Source organism: Stigmatopora nigra, chromosome 6 (genome assembly GCF_051989575.1).
Source record: "Stigmatopora nigra isolate UIUO_SnigA chromosome 6, RoL_Snig_1.1, whole genome shotgun sequence".
Classification (NCBI taxonomy): Eukaryota; Metazoa; Chordata; class Actinopteri; order Syngnathiformes; family Syngnathidae; genus Stigmatopora; species Stigmatopora nigra.
Genome location: NC_135513.1, coordinates 6,808,763 through 6,827,088, shown reverse-complemented (window position 1 = coordinate 6,827,088; position 18,326 = coordinate 6,808,763). Strand labels below are relative to the sequence as shown.

General features: G+C 39.0%; 5 protein-coding genes across 6 annotated transcripts; 3 read left to right on the top strand and 2 right to left on the bottom strand.

Annotated features, from left to right (window-relative positions):
• The first annotated feature begins 11 nt into the window (after positions 1-11).
• Positions 12-3,959, top strand: LOC144198322 (triple functional domain protein-like). Its single transcript, XM_077719265.1, has 12 exons — positions 12-152; positions 1,233-1,347; positions 1,455-1,521; positions 1,591-1,700; positions 1,915-1,984; positions 2,066-2,155; positions 2,264-2,356; positions 2,610-2,718; positions 2,809-2,999; positions 3,080-3,181; positions 3,306-3,385; positions 3,736-3,959. Exons 2-12 carry the CDS (start codon positions 1,244-1,246, stop codon positions 3,809-3,811), a joined length of 1,092 nt encoding a protein of 363 aa, XP_077575391.1. The 5' UTR covers positions 12-152; positions 1,233-1,243; the 3' UTR covers positions 3,812-3,959.
• Positions 3,960-5,012: 1,053 nt separating this feature from the next.
• On the bottom strand, positions 5,013-7,985 carry LOC144198761 (uncharacterized). Its single transcript, XM_077719953.1, has 3 exons — positions 7,878-7,985; positions 6,811-7,029; positions 5,013-6,362 (listed from the first exon to the last, which is right to left on the bottom strand). The coding sequence occupies exons 1-3, from the start codon at positions 7,882-7,884 to the stop codon at positions 5,158-5,160; spliced, it is 1,431 nt and encodes a 476-aa protein (XP_077576079.1). The 5' UTR covers positions 7,885-7,985; the 3' UTR covers positions 5,013-5,157.
• On the top strand, positions 7,947-11,597 carry LOC144198760 (uncharacterized). Its single transcript, XM_077719952.1, has 2 exons — positions 7,947-8,438; positions 9,347-11,597. Exons 1-2 carry the CDS (start codon positions 8,279-8,281, stop codon positions 11,122-11,124), a joined length of 1,938 nt encoding a protein of 645 aa, XP_077576078.1. The 5' UTR covers positions 7,947-8,278; the 3' UTR covers positions 11,125-11,597.
• Positions 11,598-11,754: 157 nt separating this feature from the next.
• On the bottom strand, positions 11,755-14,391 carry LOC144197757 (triple functional domain protein-like). Its single transcript, XM_077718364.1, has 10 exons — positions 14,229-14,391; positions 14,055-14,121; positions 13,874-13,983; positions 13,590-13,659; positions 13,419-13,508; positions 13,218-13,310; positions 12,843-12,951; positions 12,562-12,752; positions 12,380-12,481; positions 11,755-12,255 (listed from the first exon to the last, which is right to left on the bottom strand). Exons 1-10 carry the CDS (start codon positions 14,330-14,332, stop codon positions 12,169-12,171), a joined length of 1,023 nt encoding a protein of 340 aa, XP_077574490.1. The 5' UTR covers positions 14,333-14,391; the 3' UTR covers positions 11,755-12,168.
• LOC144198762 (uncharacterized) lies at positions 14,059-18,004 on the top strand. 2 transcript variants are annotated; one of them, XM_077719955.1, is made up of 7 exons: positions 14,059-15,663; positions 15,962-16,171; positions 16,375-16,474; positions 16,564-16,676; positions 16,754-16,808; positions 17,166-17,267; positions 17,350-18,004. In XM_077719955.1, exons 2-7 carry the CDS (start codon positions 16,149-16,151, stop codon positions 17,893-17,895), a joined length of 939 nt encoding a protein of 312 aa, XP_077576081.1. In that variant the 5' UTR covers positions 14,059-15,663; positions 15,962-16,148; the 3' UTR covers positions 17,896-18,004. The 2 variants fall into 2 exon arrangements, with proteins under 2 accessions (XP_077576081.1, XP_077576080.1); XM_077719954.1 differs by having other exon boundaries at positions 14,059-16,171.
• Positions 18,005-18,326: the final 322 nt, after the last annotated feature.

The window sequence follows — 18,326 nt, the reverse complement described above, 5'->3', positions numbered from 1 at the left end:
TCATGTCACCTGGGCGAATGCGCAGCATCCAGAGGATGCCATTCAGTCAGATGCTGCAGTTGGACGTCCTTGACCCATCTGGAGACAGACGACTCACTCGGGCAAACTTTTGTGTTATCTCAACTTTTTGGAAACACAGAAAACGCTTAGAGGTAAGTTGGATTCAACTTTGAATTAGTTTAGCCAACGACCGAATGAAAGATTCTTGCTCATCTGTTGTCGTTTTAAAAAAAAAAAAAAAAAAAATTGGAATGCGTGTGATGAAAAAACGAGACTGAATTTTATCAAATGAAGTCTGTTAAGATTGTAAAGGAGGCATACAGCTTTTAAATACATTTTGATGTGTGGCCTTTCTGAGCTTGGTCTGTGTTTGGTCGGTTGTTAACGTTATGCTCCGTCAAAGTCATCGAGACGTTTTTATTTAAATGGTGACCTTTTTTGACGGACAATATTGGTGTTTGCAGGCTGAACATCTTTTAAAATAATTGTCATTTCAGCTAGGGGCAATTTTAACACACTGATATTCATCATTTCGTTTCGTCAAATCGAAAACGACATTTGGCACATCCCGATGCGCCAAACGCACAGCCGTTAACGGCAAAAAGTCCGATTTTTTAACCTAAACAGTGAACGCATCCAGCTCAATATTAAATTCATCATCGCGTACGGATAAATTGCTCAATGCAGCGGGGCTATTAATCGTGCTTTCATTTTTTAATGTTTAGTATTTAGCGTCTGCAATCACTTATTTCGGGGTACCACAATTCGAAAACCATTTCCCCGGTTTTGCCATGCTGGTGGTACGTTAGGAATACGAACGAGAACAAGTATATATTTTTGCTAAGAAAAATAACAGCAATAACAACATACAACATATTCGATAAAACTCGGGGTTCACACACATAAACGTTTTGGATCATGCAGGGCAACACATTTTCTATACAAGTGTGGCCTTCATGACCCAAAAGGCCGATGCCAAAATATTAATATTCGTCGTAATATTTTTAAAATTGTTATTATAAAAAATGAAAATTGAATTACATGATAATAGGAACAGCATTTACACGATTAATAAGATAAATGATGGATAATATGTATTTAATTTATTGCCTGTCAAAGACAGTCCAATTCATTTTAATGGGAGGACTACACTCACCATTCAGTGCTACTGGTGTATCCAACTATTTATCAGTGGTTTCTTATTCATGGTTTCTTTTATCTTTGTTCTGCAGAAAGCAGAAGCATGTCCGAAATTAAAAACCCCAAGCTCCAAATGGACATGGTAGATGTCATTGTGGAACTTCTCCGGATTCAAGACAAGAAAATCAACTCTACCCACAAAAAAATGTACTTCATGCCAATTTCCAATTTATTGATGCAGTTTGACTGCCAATAGCCACACATGCCAATTTGACATGATATACATGTTTGAAATTGTCGACCTTTCCCTTCAGGTTCATCTTCACGGAGCTGATTGAAACAGAAAAGGCCTACGTTCGAGATCTACGAGAGTGCATTGACGTAAGTTCAACATTTTTTTTTTTTAAAGACAAATATGAACCAAGTTGGTCTTTTTTTGGCATCATGCAGACTTACATGAAGGAGATGTTGACGGAGGAGGAGAAGATCCCTGCTGGAATTACCAATATGGAGCACGTTGTCTTTGGGAATCTTTTGGAGCTTTACGAATTCCATCACAAGTAAGCATTAGTCGTTACTTTTCCTTCCAAATGATTGACTTCTTCACATAGAACTTAATAAATAGTTGATTATCATAGTATACCAAATATGGTCTTAGATGACCACGCGTGCGCTTGTTTGTGAGATGCACGACCTCCACTGAGAATGTCCACCGCTCACATATTGAAATATATTGAATGGAGTTCCTTCCATGTCCTTCCTATCTTTCTTCAGCATCTTTCTCAAAGAGCTGGAAAAATACAAAGACTTCCCTGAAGATGTCGGACAGTGCTTTGTCAAATGGGTATGTATCAATTCTGCAGTAACCATAATAAGACTGGAAAATGAGCCGTTTAAGAATTCCCAACCTTTTGCTTTTTAATAGGCCAATAAGTTCCAGTTGTACATCGATTACTGCACGAACACCGAAGAATCCAATCGGCTCATCGCTGAGCACGCTCTGCACTATTTTCATGTAAGTTCAATGTCCGGGTGATCCAATCAAACCAAAAGCACATTCAATCTCATGATCTTACATTGTTATTTTCCTCTCTGCTTTTCTCCCTCCCCTCTGGTTCAACAGAATATTCAACAGAAACACGGACTGACAAACCCCATCAGCTCTTACCTGATGAAGCCAGTACAGAGAATCACCAAATATCCCCTCCTGATAAAGGTATGCCAAAAAGATTATTATTTAACGGGAAATAACATTCATGACACACCAATGAAAACACTGAAATGTCTCATGAAAGTCCCGTCGCATAACTGTAGTGTAGCACAACAGAAAGAGCTCAATGAAATGAACATGGATCTAATCCTAAACGAGCTCCATGCATGCAGTACACATAAACAGAGCATGCGACAATACCCATAGAGTACATTCACTCTATTCTGTCTCGACCTAATTGTCTTTTGGCTTGTTTTAGGATCTGCTGCAATGTTGTGAGGGGAAAGAGCAGCTCAAAAAAGCCCTGGATGTGACTCTTAGCATCCCCAGGAAAGCCAATGATGCCATGCATCTCTCCATGCTGGAAGGTAAGTCAACATGATGTCAAGATAGCAAAACATTTTCTCACCATTCAAGTCCAGTTTGGTTACGCGCCACCTTCATCTCTCCTCCTTCAGGTTTCCATGAGAACATGGAGTTGCAAGGCCAACTGCTCCTCCAGGATTCCTTCAAGGTCTGGGATTCAAGAAAACCCTTGAGCATGGGCAAAAATAGACAAGTCTTTCTCTTGAAGAGGTCCTTGGTGGTCTGCAAGGTGGTCAAGGACGCCAAGGGAAAGAGGAGATACATTTGCAAGAAAAAACTCAGTGTGAGTCATCGTTAACCAGCTTCATTTCGTACCAATGTTCTCCGTCCAAATGTTCATTCATCATGACATTTCTTCCATAGATGGCGGAGATCAAGTTGACCGAACACATTAAAGGGGACCCCCGCAAGTTTGCTTTTTCGGTGGGCCGCCGTTCTTGGATGTCCAGCAACATTGTTTTGAAGGTTAGTTTCATTGTCACTAATAAAGGTTCAGCAAAACATTGAGGTCCAAAAAATCCACCACTTCAAAAGTGCTAGATTTCCAAATTGTCTTCACATTTGACCGTCATGTCATCCTTATCAATAGGCGCCCACTATTGAGACCAAGCTGGAATGGATCGGCCATATCCGAAATCTGATCCAGGAGCAGATCCACAAGGCGCCAAGGTAAGGAGAAAAAAACATCATTCGGAACTGTCATTGATGAAAAACCAGAATTCTTCCAGAAAGTGTTTTAGAACCCTTTCAAAATGTTTGTTAATGTCCTAGTACAGCTATCTAATGGGAGAATACGCTAGATAGATACCAAGGACAAAATAATAACTTTGTCTTCTTTAAGCCAAGTAATAACTTGATTTATTGTAATAGTTACATGAGATCTGCTTTCAAATTTCCATACTATTAGGTTTTCATCATGATTTACATTACACTTGCCCATACAGCATGTGATTTTCCCATCTCTGGTGTTGGGTCAGAATAGATTACAAACTCATCACTTTGTGTTTTTTTTTTTTCAGAACCATTCCGGCCTACTGCATAGAAGGACCCTGGGTCATACCTGGATCAAGCAAAAGTTTCATATGTGAAATATGACATGAACAGAGCAAATTGCACAAACTTCCACACCTCAATGAGATCCTTAAGGGTTTGAAGAACCCTAAGAAAGGATCTATGGACCATTCCGAAAAGTTATTTATTCAAAATGATATTTTTGTAAATTGAATTGTACAGTTTTGATATCTTTTTTTATATAAAGTTATATATTTTACACAATTAAATGTGTTTATTGTCTGCCTAAAATGGAGTTGTCCTGTTTTAAATGAATTGAGGGGAGAGAATTGTCAAAAGAAATCAGAATTTGGTACTTCAACTTTTTTTTCATCGGCTTTTCAGGCATTTAATTAACAGCACTCCTTTAAAAGAAATCACTACAGTGGCCCCTTTAACATTTGGAATTCTTCAACTACCAAAACACCATTTTAAAACATGTTCACAAAAGCAAAATTCCATTATTTCCTATTTTTAGGGCTATATAGGGGGTTCGCAGATACAAATTACACTGACCAACCAGTCCTGTTTATTCTCTTAAGTGAACAGAAGAAGGTACAAACTTGATTCCAAGACAATACAGACCAGTCTGAATTAGTTATATAAAAGTGTAAATTCCACAAACATTCTGTCTCCAAACCAAAAGATATCTAAGAACATACATACATACAAATTATTTTAAAGCAATGAAAGAATACATGTGATTATAAGAAATATTTCTCTTCACAACGTAATAACACTTAAGAAAATCTGTATTAACATAGTGTTACGTCAACGGCGTAGATGTCGATGCGAGGATACGAGGAATAGGACCCAATCGTAGGGAAGCAGGCAAGGACGAGGGAAGTAGTGCTTATACCAAAAACTTTATTGACTTAGGCAGGATTTGGAAAATAACAAAGACTTAGAAATCAAATCACAAAACCACAACTGACTTGAGAAAACAAGGGGAATCGAGGAATGAGGTAGCGCAAGGTGTCCTGTGTGAATGTTCAACCACAAGTTGTGTATGAAGATGTATTTTCATCAATGTGGGTTTTTGTGTGCCTTTATCAGTGTTGGGTAGAAAAAAAACAATTTTTCAGCAGTGTGTGTTTTTAAGTTTACCTTCTTTTTGAATGTTTAACCACAAACTGAGAACGACAATGGTTTTTCACCAGTGTGTATTTTTAAGTTTCCCATCTGGGTATATGCTTTACCACAAACTGAGCAAGAAAATGGTTTTTCACCAGTGTGGGTTCTTGTGTGACTAATTAAGGGTCCATTCCATGTAAATGTCTGGCCACAAACTGAGCATGAAAATGGTTTTTCACCTGTGTGGGTTCTTGTGTGCCTTGTTAAGCCTAACTTTTGAGGGAATGTTTGACTACAAACTGAGCACGAAAAGTTTTTCACCAGTGTGATTTCTTGTGTTTGTTTAAGTTTGACGTGTCTCTGAATTTTTTACCACAAATTGAGCACGAAAATGGTTTTTCACCAGTGTGGATTCTCATGTGTATTTTTAACTCTACCTGTTTAATAAAAGCTTGACCACAAACTGAGCACGAAAATGTTTTTTCACCAGTGTGGGTTCTAGTGTGTGATTTTAAGTGTCCCTTATCTCTAAATGTTTTACCACAAACTGAGCACAAAAATGGTTTTTCACCAGTATGGATTCTTGTGTGTATTTTTAAGTATCCCATCTGGGTATATGCTTTACCACAAAAGGAGCAAGAAAATGGTTTTTCACCAGTGTGGGTTCTTGTGTGTGATTTCAAGTTTCCTTTGTCTCTAAATGTTTTACCACAAACTGAGCATGAAAATGGTTTTTCACCAGTGTGGGTTCTTATGTGTATTTTTAAGTTTCCCTTCCGTGTAAATGTCAAAGCACAAACTGAGCATGAAAATGGTCTTTCACCTGTGTGGGTTCTTGTGTGCCTTGTTAAGCCTAACTTCCGAGTGAATGTTTGACTACAAAATGAGCACGAAAATGGTTTTTCACGATTGTGAGTTCTCATGTGTTTGTGCAAGCTTCGCTTCTGTTTGAATGTTTGACCACAATTTGAGCATGGAAATTTGTTTTCACTAGTGTGGGTTCTTGTGTGAATTTTTAAGTGTTCCTTCCGTGCAAAAGTCTGACCACAAACTGAGCACAAAAATGGTTTTTCCCCAGTGTGGATTCTTGTGTGTCTTGTTAAGCCTAACTTCCGAGTGAATATTTTACTACAAATTGAGCACGAATATGGCATTTCACTAGTGTGGGTTCTTGGGCGTGTTTGTAAATGTATCTTCTGTTTGAAGGTTTGATCACAAACTGAGCACAATAATGTTTTTTCACCAGTGTGGGTTCTTGCGTCACTTCCAAAATTGTACTTTTTAGCAAATGCTTGGCCACACTGAGAGCATTTGGGTTTAGCAGTTGTTCTGGTGATATCTTCTTCCTCTTTTATGACTGGCAGGTCTTTTGCTTTCTCCTTTTTGATGGAAAGTTGCTCTTCACTCTTATGCTGTTGAGGGGGCTCTGAATCCTCCGGCTTGATTTGGGGGAGCTCAACCACCTCTTTAGTGTCAGAAGTGTCCTGTTCCTGATACTTAGGACCAAAATATTTCCTGAAACCTGCAAGACACAAGACCACCAATAATATATATTATGGGGCATCAATCCACCAGGCCGCCTGCGAAGTTAGATTTCTGAGTGTATGCATGTTGAATTGAATGTGAACCAAAGTTCCCTCTAAGCTATATTGCATATAAATGCAAGTTTAACTATCAAGTGACATTCAGCAGAAAAGTCATTTGAATGAGAAGTGAGGACAGACGTGAGAAATACGGTAAAGTTTATCCAAATCGGTCCTGCCTCAACTCCCTAGTACAGCCCAGAAAAATGCTAAAATTCAAATGCATATTACAAATAAATAGAATATGAACTCTTTTTTTCTGGATGGATGGTTAACTTTATTCATCCCATACTTGGGAAATTTCATTGTGGCAGTAGCAAGAGGGTGATTAGACAGAACAGCAAAGCAAAAGCATAGAGTACCCCATGTTAGTGACTTGATACTTACGGAATTGCAAGTGTGATCTGGCATCTATCCCCTCCTCTTCAACATGTAGAGGGACTTCCTCTACCTGCATGAGGAGATGCTGCTGCTCCTCATGGTGGGGTTTCCCAAATGTAATACAATACTCCTGTTGTTCTTCTTTAATCCGTACTAATTCTTGATTTTCTTCTTCTACCATTGGAGCAGATTCTTGGCGTTCAGGACGATGCACTTGACTGGCATCTGAAACACAAGGAAAAAATGTTTATTTCTCATTGAAATCATGTGAACCCAAAATCTTCTTGTGGAAGACTTCCTGTGTGTGGTTCCAGTTTTATTCAACTCTACAATGTATTTTTCTTGAGTCTGTATCTGTTTTTTGCTACTGCAACCAAGATGGTGCCGCTCTAGTAGTAGCCGGTCGCGGTAGCTCCGTCCGATCTTGCTTGTTTTGTGTTTTTGCGGCTTTTCTGTCTTAATGACTTGATTTAATGATTCTTAATGATCCCATATACTTTACTTTGCTTTGTGCTTTGTACTTTTTGCTTTGTTGTTCTGCGGCCTTTGCGACTCTGCCCCACCTGTCATGTGGCTTGGTTTCTTTGGGCCAGTCTGCAATATCTTGTGTGTCTTGTGTCTGTCTTCCTGCTGCGGCTAGGAAGTTTTGTTGTATTTATATCTTGCTACAGTGACAATGAAATTTCCCGAATATGGGATGAATAAAGTTATCCATTCCAATTCATTTGTAATTAGAAGCCTGGCTGTTTGTTGTAGCACACACACAAAAATAGTTAATAATATAAAGTATTTTCTGAACCGCTTTATCCTCATTTTGTTCGCGGGGGGTGCTGGAGCCTATCCCAGTTGACGCCAGGCCAGAGGCGGGAGATGGACAACGATGCACAGTCACACCATATTTAGAGTGTCCAATCAGTCTACCCCTCATGTTTTTCGAACGTGGGAGGAAACCGGAGTGAAATTTGAAGTTAATAAAGTAAAATAATAGAAATATAATAATAAAATAGCACGTTGGTTACATCAGCCCGGTATCGGTAGACATTGTTTTCGCGACAAGATAAACGTCAACTCACCTGACATTTTGGGGTTTAATGATTGCTTATTAGGCGATGGCGTTGATGTTTCTTCTCTTTATTAGTGGCTAATTTAGGCTGGGCTAAACTAAAGAAGCTATGAACCTACTGCGCATGCACGAATAAACGTCATTTTCAAGGGACGAGAGATACATTTAAAAAAACACGCCTTTGCACTATTTGCTCGAATCGGAATCGAGCAGGAAGGATCGAGCATAACATCTCTATCGTCAAGTCGTCTATAAAGCTTTCCCCCTTGCTTTAGCTTAGCTTAGCTATCCCCGGGGAATCGTCAAGGCGTCTCGTTTATCGCTAGCATCGCAGAAAGGGACCCTCATTGTCGAAGAAATCTTTTGAAGCTTTGAGCCCTACTTTAGCTTAGCCTAGCTAGCAGCTATCAAATGCGCCTTTATCAGAAATCACACGTGGAAATGCCCGCACGAGCAGAACCGATAAAGTTCCAGGAGGAGCTTTTTGACGTCAAACAGGAGCCTTTACTTAACCAGCACTTGACAGTTTGCAAAATAACTCACGAGAAAGTTGTTCTGCATAGACTGGAAGGTGAGTTCACTTTTTATTTCCATATATTCCTTTAAAGATATTCTATTGATATGACACTATTTGAGCGTACGTAATTTTCAAGAATTTGCAAAGCTCCATTCGAAGAAATATATAACAAAATATATTATTTATATGTATTTAAATGCAACCACTTTTGGACGCGCCCCCTAGTGGCATTGAAGTTACATCCCTGGTACTAAACCTACATTTCTGGCTGCATGCTTGAGTGACATAACACTTACATGCAATAAATTAAAAATGCGAAAAAATAAGATGCAGATGCACTTAACAACAAAAAGAGGAGCATTCAAACACTGGTCTTGAAACAGCGGCTGGGGGGCCAAATCTGTCCTGCCACAACTCCCTTGTGCAGCCCAGAAAAAAGTACTTAATATTTAATGCTAAAATTCAAATGCATATTACAAATAAATAGAATATTAACTCTTTTTTGGATGTATGGATAGCTTTATTCATCCCGTATTCGGGAAATTTAATTGTGGCAGTAGCAAGAGGGTGATTAGACAGAACAGCAAAAGCACAATGTACAAAGCAAATCAAAGTAAATGGAATCATCAAATCATTAAAACATAAAAGCTGCAAAAACACAAAACGAACAAGAGTGGACGGAGCCACTGCGACCGCCGGCTGCCGCTTAAACAGCGCCATTATGGTTGCGGTAGCTGAAATGGATGCAGACTCAAAACAACGTTGTAAAGTTGGACAAAAACTGGAACCACACAAAGGAAGTCTTCCACAAGACAGGGAACTTCACTATACAAAATCTAAATATACTTTTCTAAAATATTAATTTCAAAAGTTACAATTCGCCTCTCTTATTTTATTTATATTTCAATCCGCAAATTATGATAGACTAGCCACTGTTTAAAAAATAATGACTTTTTTTTAAGTAAAAAAAGAGGAAGATGTCACCTGGTCACCTTGTGAGTCGTTGAAGAAGGAAGATGATCTGGGCGTATGCAGCGGAGGGCCGGAGCCTGAAAACATCTCGACATGGTCCCGAATTAAAGAGGAGGAGCCAGAATTCTCTCAAATGCAAAAGCAAGAAGAGCAACCTCCCATCATAAAGGAGGAGCAAGATGTCTCCTGGTCAACTGGCGAGCCTTTCAAGAGTGAAGATGATCTGGTCGTGGCCAGCAGAGGGGAGGAGCCTCCGAATGGCAGCTCAACAGAAGGATGGCAAGCAGACAATTTAATTGCTCCTTTATCAGATAGCGACAACTTGCTTCATCACAATGATGACGGTGAAGGTCTCAAGAAAAACCCCAGTGGCGACAAACTCTACAAATGCTCTCTCTGTGGGAAAACCTTTGGGAGAAGCTCTAATTTGAAAACACACATGAAAAGCCACTCTGCGGAGAAACCCTTTTCATGTTCAGTTTGTAGTAAAAGTTTCTCGCTTAAGCATCACCTAAAAAGGCACATAAGATTCCACACCAGTGAAAAACCATTTTCCTGCACAGTTTGTGGTAAAGCCTTTTCTCAAAATGAAGATTTAAAGAGACACACAAGAACCCACACAGGCGAAAAACCATTTTCGTGCTCATTTTGTGATCAAGGATTCATGTATAAGAAAAGCTTAACAATCCATACAAGAAACCACACTGGTAAAAAAACATTTTCCTGCTCAATTTGTGGTCAAGCATTCGATCACATGGAAAGCTTAAACATCCACACAAGAACTCACACAGGTGAAAAACCATATCCATGCTCAGTTTGTGGCAGAAGCTTCAGAGAAATTAGATCTTTGAAAGGACACACGAGAATCCACACTGGGGAGAAACCATTTTCATGCTCAGTTTGTGGTCAAACATTTTCACAGAAGGGACCCTTAATTTGTCACATACGAATCCACACTGGTGAAAAACCATTTTCATGTTCAGTTTGTGGTCAAACATTCGCTCGTAGGGAAAGCTTAAACATCCACGCGAGAATTCACACTGGTGAAAAACCATTTGTGTGCTCACTTTGTGGCAGGAGCTTCAGATTAAGGAAATCTATGAAAATACACACAAGAACCCACACTGGTGAAAAACCATTTTCATGCTCAGTTTGTGGCCATTCATTTAAACAGAAGGCAACCTTAAGTACTCATATAAAAACCCACACTGGTGAAAAACCCTTTTCTTGTTCAGTTTGTGGTCAAGCATTCAGATTGAACGGACACTTAAAAGCGCACATATTAACCCACACTGGTGAAAAACCATTCTCGTGCTTAGTTTGTGGTCGAGCATTCGCAAAGAAGGGAAACTTAAAAAGCCACACAAGAACCCACACCGACGAGAACTCCTGTGAAAAACCCTTTTCTTGTTCAGTTTGTAGTCAAGCATTCAGATTGAACGGACACTTAAAAGGACACCTATTAACCCACACTGGTGAAAAACCATTTTCGTGCTTAGTTTGTGGTCGAGCATTCGCAAAGAAGGGAAACTTAAAAAGCCACACAAGAACCCACACTGACGAGAACTCCTGTGAAAAACCCTTTTCTTGTTCAGTTTGTGGTCAAGCATTCACATTGAACGGACACTTAAAAGCACACCTATTAACCCACACTGGTGAAAAACCATTTTCGTGCTTAGTTTGTGGTCGAGCATTCGCAAAGAAGGGAAACTTAAAAATCCACACAAGAACCCATACCGACGAGAACTCCTTTTTGCTGGGCAGTTAATATTCAAACATTTTCACAATTTGTGGTCCAACAAAACATCACAACATTAGCTTAAAAATTCCCATCATAACATTGGTCAGAAACCCCTTTCCTGCTCAGTTTGTAGTCAAAAGGAAAAACTTAAAAGACAATTGTGGCAGGGATTTGTTGAATGATTGACAAAAAGACGAGAATCCCTTGTGTCATTTTGAAATTATTTTGCTCAGTTTGTTGCCAATGTTATATTATTAAGGAATCATTATTATATTTATTATTTCATAGCTCTTGTTTTCATGTATTTTTTTGTACGTCTTGTTCAGTTGTTGTTTTTTTAAACGGGTACTGCTTTTTATTTTTCTTCAAGAATGTGCTCTCAAAGTGTATGAAACTAGAATGCAATTCAACACTCCTTGTTAATGTTTGAAACATGACGAACCAAATAATGAACTAAATGTAATGAAATACAAATAAATAATAGACAAGAATAGACGGAACAGGACTGGTTGGTCAGCGTAATTTGTATCTGTAAACCCCCTGTATAGCCCTTAAATGCATCAAAAGCAGATGGAAAAAAAGTTGAAGTACCAAATTCTGATTTCTTTTTACAATTCTCTCCCCCAATTCATTCAAAACAGGACAAACACGTTCTTAGCAGACAGTAATGACATTTAATTGTGTAAAATATATAACTTTGTATAAAAAAGATATAAAAACTGTACAATTCAAATTGATACAAAAGTATCATTTTGTAATAAATAACTTTTGCGAATATACCATAGATCCTTTTTTAGAGTTCTTAAAACAATTGTATAAAATATATAACTTTGTACAAAAAAAGATATCAAAACTGTACAGTTAAAATGACAAAAGTATCATTTTGAATAAATAACTTTTGGGAATGGTCCATAGATCCTTTCTTAGGGTTCTTCAAACAAGGATCTCGTTGCAATTTGCTCCGTTCATGTCATATTTCTCGTATGGAACTTTTGCTGGATCCAGGTATGAGCCAGGGTCCTCCCATGCAGTAGGCCGGGGGTTTAGTGTGCCGGGGCACAGATCTTGTATTTACCGGACCCTGTGGTCAGCGATCTGCTCCTGGATCAGCTTTCGGATATGGCCGATCCATTCCAGCTTGGTCTCAATAGTAGATGGCTATTGATAAGGATGACATGACGGTCAAAGGTGAAGACAATTTGGAAATCTAGCACTTTTGAAGTGGTGGATTTTTTGGACCTCAATGTTTTGCTGAACTTTTATTGGTGACAATGAAACTAACCTTCAGAACAATGTTGCTGGACACCCAGGAACTGCGGCCCACCGAAAAACCAAACCAGCGGGGGTCCCCTTTAATGTGCTCGTCCAGCTTGATCTCCGACATCTATGGAAGAAATGTCACGATGAATGAACATTTGGACTGAGAACATTGGTACGAAACGAAGCAGGTTAACGATGACTCACACTGAGTTTTTTCTTGCAAATGTATCTCCTCTTTCCCTTGGCGTCCTTGACCATCTTGCAGACCACCAAGGACCTCTTCAAGAGAAAGACTTGTCTATTTTTGCCCATGCTCAAGACTTTTCTTGAATCCCAGACCTTGAAGGAATCCTGGAGGAGCAGTTGGCCTTGCAACTCCATGTTCTCATGGAAACCTGAAGGAGGAGAGATGAAGGTGGCGCGTAAGCAAACTGGACTTGAATGGTGAGAAAATGTTTTGCTATCTTGACATCATGTTGACTTACCTTCCAGCATGGAGAGATGCATGGCATCATTGGCTTTCCTGGGAATGCTAAGAGTCACATCCAGGGCTTTTTTGAGCTGCTCTTTCCCCTCACAACATTGCAGCAGATCCTAAAACAAGCCAAAAGACACTTAGGTTGAGACAGAATAGAGTGAATGTACTTTATGGGTATTGTCGCATGCTCTGTTTATGTGTACTGCATGGAGCTCCTTTAAGATTAGATCCATGTTCATTTCACTGAGCTCTTTCTGTTGTGTTACACTACAGTTATGCGACAGGACTTTCATGAGACATTTCACAAAATGAGTACTTTCAAGTGTTTTCATTGGTGTGTCATGAATGTTATTTCCCGTTAAATAACAATTTTTTGGAATACCTTTATCAGGAGAGGATATTTGGTGATTCTCTGTACTGGCTTGATCAGGTAAGAGCTGATGGGGTTTGTCAGTCCGTGTTTCTGTTGAATATTCTGTTGAACCAGAGGGGAGGGAGAAAAGCAGGGAGGAAAATAACAATGTAAGATCATGAGATTGAATGTGCTTTTGGTTTGATTGGATCACCCGGACATTGAACTTACATGAAAATAGTGCAGAGCGTGCTCAGCGATGAGCCAATTGGATTCTTCGGTGTTCGTGCAGTAATCGATGTACAACTGGAACTTATTGGCCTATTAAAAAGCAAAAGGTTGGGAATTCTTAAACGGCTCATTTTTCAGTCTCATTATGGTTACTGCGGAATTGATACATACCCATTTGACAAAGCACTGTCCGACATCTTCAGGGAAGTCTTTGTGTTTTTCCAGCTCTTTGAGAAAGATGCTGAAGAAAGATAGGAAGGACATGGAAGGAACTCCATTCAATATATTTCAATATGTGAGCGGTGGACATTCTCAGTGGAGGTCGTGCATCTCACAAACAAGCGCACGCGTGGTCATCTAAGACCATATTTGGTATACTATGATAATCAACTATTTATTAAGTTCTATGTGAAGAAGTCAATCATTTGGAAGGAAAAGTAACGACTAATGCTTACTTGTGATGGAATTCGTACAGCTCCAAAAGATTCCCAAAGACAACGTGCTCCATATTGGTGATTCCAGCAGGGATCTTCTCATCCTGCGTCAACATCTCCTTCATGTAAGTCTGCATGATGCCAAAAAAAGACCAACTTGTTTCATATTTGTCTTTAAAAAAAAAAAAAATGTTGAACTTACGTCAATGCACTCTCGTAGATCTTGAACGTAGGCCTTTTCAGTTTCAATCAGCTCTGTGAAGATGAACCTGAAGGGAAAGGTCGACAATTTCAAACGTGTATATCATGTCAAATTGGCGTGTGTGGCTATTGGCAGTCAAACTGCATCAATACATTGGAAATTGGCATGAAGTACATTTTTTTGCGGGTAGAGTTGATTTTCTTCTCTTGGAGCCGGACAAGTTCCACAATGACATCCACCATGTCCATTTGGAGCTTGGGGTTTTTAATTTCGGACATGCTTCTGCTTTCTGCAGAACAAAGGTAGAACAAACCATGAATAAGAAACTACTGATTAATACTTTGATACACCAGTAGAACATGAGTGTAGCCCTCCCAGCAAAAATAAAATATAATGAATTGGACTGTCTTTTGAAGGCAATACATTAAATACATATTATCCATCATTTCTCCTATTAATTGTGTAATGCTATTTCTATTATCATGTTATTCAGTTGTCATTTTTTTATTATAACTATTTTAATAGTATAGTATTATAAATATTAACATTTTGACAACGGCCTTTTGGGTTATGAAGGCCACACTTGTATAGAAAATGTGTTGCCATGCATGATCCAAAACGTCTGTGTGTGAACCAAAAGTTTTATGCAATATGTTGTATGTTGTTATTGTTGTTATTTTTATTAGCAAAAATATATACTTGTCGTTCGTATTCGGAACGTACCACCAGAATGGCAAAACCGGGGGAGGTGGTTTTAGGTTTATGGTACCCCGAAATAAGTGATCGCAGACGCTAAATACTAAACCAAAAAAAAAAAAAAATGAAAGCAAGATTAATAGTCCCGCTGCATTGAGCAATTTACCCGTACGCGATGATGAATTTAATATTGAGCAGGATGCGTTCACTGTTTAGGTTCAAAAATTGGACTTTTTGCCATTAACGGCTGTGCGTTTATCGCATCGGGATGTACCAAATGTCGTTTTCGATTTGACGAAACGAAATGATGAATATCAGTCGGTTAAAATTGCCCCTAGCTGAAATGACAATTACTTTAAAAGATGTGCAGCCTGCAAACACCAATATTGTCCGTCAAAAAAGGTCACCATTTAAATAAAAACGTCTCGATGACTTTGACGGAGCATAACGTTAACAACCGACCAAACACAGACCAAGCTCAGAAAGGCCACAAATCAAAATGTATTTAAAAGCTGTATGCCTCCTTTACAATCTTAACAGACTTCATTTGATAAAATTCAGTCTCGTTTTTTCATCACACGCATTCCAAAATTATTATTTTTTTAAAAAATGACAACAGATGAGCAAGAATTTTTCATTCAGTCGGTGGCTAAACTAATTCAAAGTTGAATCCAACTTACCTCTAAGCGTTTTCTGTGTTTCCAAAAAGTTGAGATAACACAAAAGTTTGTCCGAGTGAGTCGTCTGTCTCCAGATGGGTCAAGGACGTCCAACTGACTGAATGGCATCCTCTGGATGCTGCACATTCGCCCAGGTGACATGAAAGAGCAAAGGGGTCCTGGTGACGTCACGCTCTGTGATCCCCCGTTTGGACCGGGGCCCCGCCTCCTGCGGACCCCCATAATATATGATGGTGCCAATTTTAGCATTTTTTTGTCTTTATAATAATAATTATACTAATAACAATAATATGCTTAACAGATGTTGACCACAACATCCTCAACAAAACTGCTAGGCATGTAACTATAAAAGCGAAACGGTTTCAGCATGGAACTGAATTAGACGCTCATGGATGTCAATGGCAGGCAATACATTAAACACCATCAACTATTTATAAGCAACTGTACCATGTTATTGGAGCTTTAGCATAAGTCCATTTCTGTTTTTGAAACTTTAAAATGCATTTTCTCTTTCATCTCATTACATCACAGACGGAGCTTCCACATTGGTTGTGGCCCTTTGACTCTTTCATCTCGAAAGAACATCATAGAGCGGAGCCACATATATTTAGTTATATATTTGTGAGGATGGGTATATATACAATTTACCTCCCAGGTACTTCAGCACTTTTGTCTTTTGAATCACTTCAGAAAGACAGCTTTTCTCATCAGTCCAGCGATGGAGGTTCTATCTTTCATGAGGTAAGTCAAAACTTGGAAATGTCGTTTTTGCAAGATTAATATTATTTTGATTTGATCATTGGACATACTAAACTGGAAAATTGTAACCATTAATGATGTATCTGCTCTTTATAAATGAGACTTTTTGATATTGCATTATACTCCCAATGATGCTGTGTGTTTTCATTGTGTCATTGTTTTTTTTTTCCTTTTGTTTTTTCTAGAGCTCACTTTAATGACAGTGTTGACTGTGCAATTGACCAACTCCTCCAGATGCAACCCACGTCTTTCTCAGAGCAGGAGCAGCACATGTACAATGTCGAGGCAAGTCATGTCAAATGCAATCAATATGGCTTGCTCATACTCCGTTGGAGTGGAGCATATTCAGATAGTTTTGCTGTGTGCTTTTGCAGAAAACCTACATGAGGCAATTTATGCTTTTGGAGAAGGAGAACAGGGTTCCGTCCGATATCTCAGCTGAAACCATGAAGCAGTGGTTGCTGAGCAAAAGAAACTTCCAAGACGAGTGAGTACCAAAGTGGCTCATGTGAAAATGCACATATGGATACGAGGAATAATTTATGATTTATGCCCATCTTAAAGGTTCTGCAGATTTAAAACCACAGTGGGTCCCGATATGTTTGCTCTTCTGCACACGGTGAGTTCAGAAAAATAGTCAGAATGCTGAATGTGGAATTCTTGGGATTGCTTATGTGTTGTAATGCAATATTTTCAATGTGTTGATTTTTTTGGGAAGGAGAACAAAAGTCATTTGTAAACATAAGGTATTAGGATATACTGAAGAATTGGGGCCATCGTATGAGTTTGCATATGCAGTACTATATCTTCATTTCATAATCATATATCTAGTTGAAATTATCATATCATATACTATGTGTAAATGGTGTGGATTCAATTGGGCCAAATTGAAATAGTCCAAACTTCTTTGGTGCCACTGCATTGTTAAATTGTAGCATGCAGACCTTTAACTTGTGACTTTGTTTTTTACATGCAGGGCTGGATGAGGGCAAGGCAACTGTGCCTGAATCAAATTCACACGCAACTCTGCGAGGATTTCTTCCAAGAAGAACACCTTTCGCAATTGTTTAATAGAAAGGTAAGGAAATGATTGTCTCTACAAAATAACCCATGTGAGACAATTTGTGAACTCTCTTTTTCTTTTCTTTTTTCTTGTCAAGGTCACACTTGAAGGCCTCCGAGAGTACCTTTGCACTGTGACCCCACTAGCCGAAATGGACATCAAGACATTTCTGCATGATCTAAACCTGAATCTGCAGAGATGTTTGAGCACCACTGAGATGGCTGAGACAAAAAGACTGACACTGGACTCAGATTTCCACCTTGCCACAGCGCCCATTGTGGGGAAAATCCTCAAGTCGGCACTTCGTTCCCTTTTTGCCAAATTGAACATGACTGGGAATGAGGAGCCAATGACAGCAACGTTTCAACTCAGATCTGTGTGCGCCAGCAAGAAGATTGCCAGTATGATCACCAAAGCTGTGCTTTCCATTCCGTGTATCCGTCAAGACATCTCACGGGACAATGTGCTGGACACTTGCACTGCTATTGCTGGGGAAATTATCCGAAAGCTTTTCTCCAACCTTCTTAAAACCTCTGCAAAATATCCCTTGCTAAGCTGGGATGGCACTTTTCTTGATGTACGGAGAGAAGTCAAGTTTGCTATTGAGGAAATGGTCGACATAGGCCCTGATATACTTCTTTAAATTTCAAAGCCGAGCTCCAATGATGCACCTACACTAAAATTGCTATGTATATACTGTAAATAGAGACAGATATGTGTTTATCTGTATCAATAAAATATATTGTTATGTATTATTGTGTGTTTATTGTGTGAACTGAAGCAGCATTATGATAGATTTACGCAGTAGCTACAGCTGCAATGGACTCATGCCACAAGAAGACTAAGGATATAGATTAAAGGTCCCATTTACCCGTTTTTTGGGGGGATTCATGTCATGTTTTTGCTCTACTTTTTCATTTCCCTATTTTATTTCTATTTTTCCCCCAACACTTTCACTTTTGGGGTCTTCAAATTTGGTGAATGGGAAGGTGCAAATGGTGCCACAGGAAGTAAACGTTTGCAATGATTTAACTTGACGGGAAATGACATTTATTCGCGCATGCGTAGTAGCGA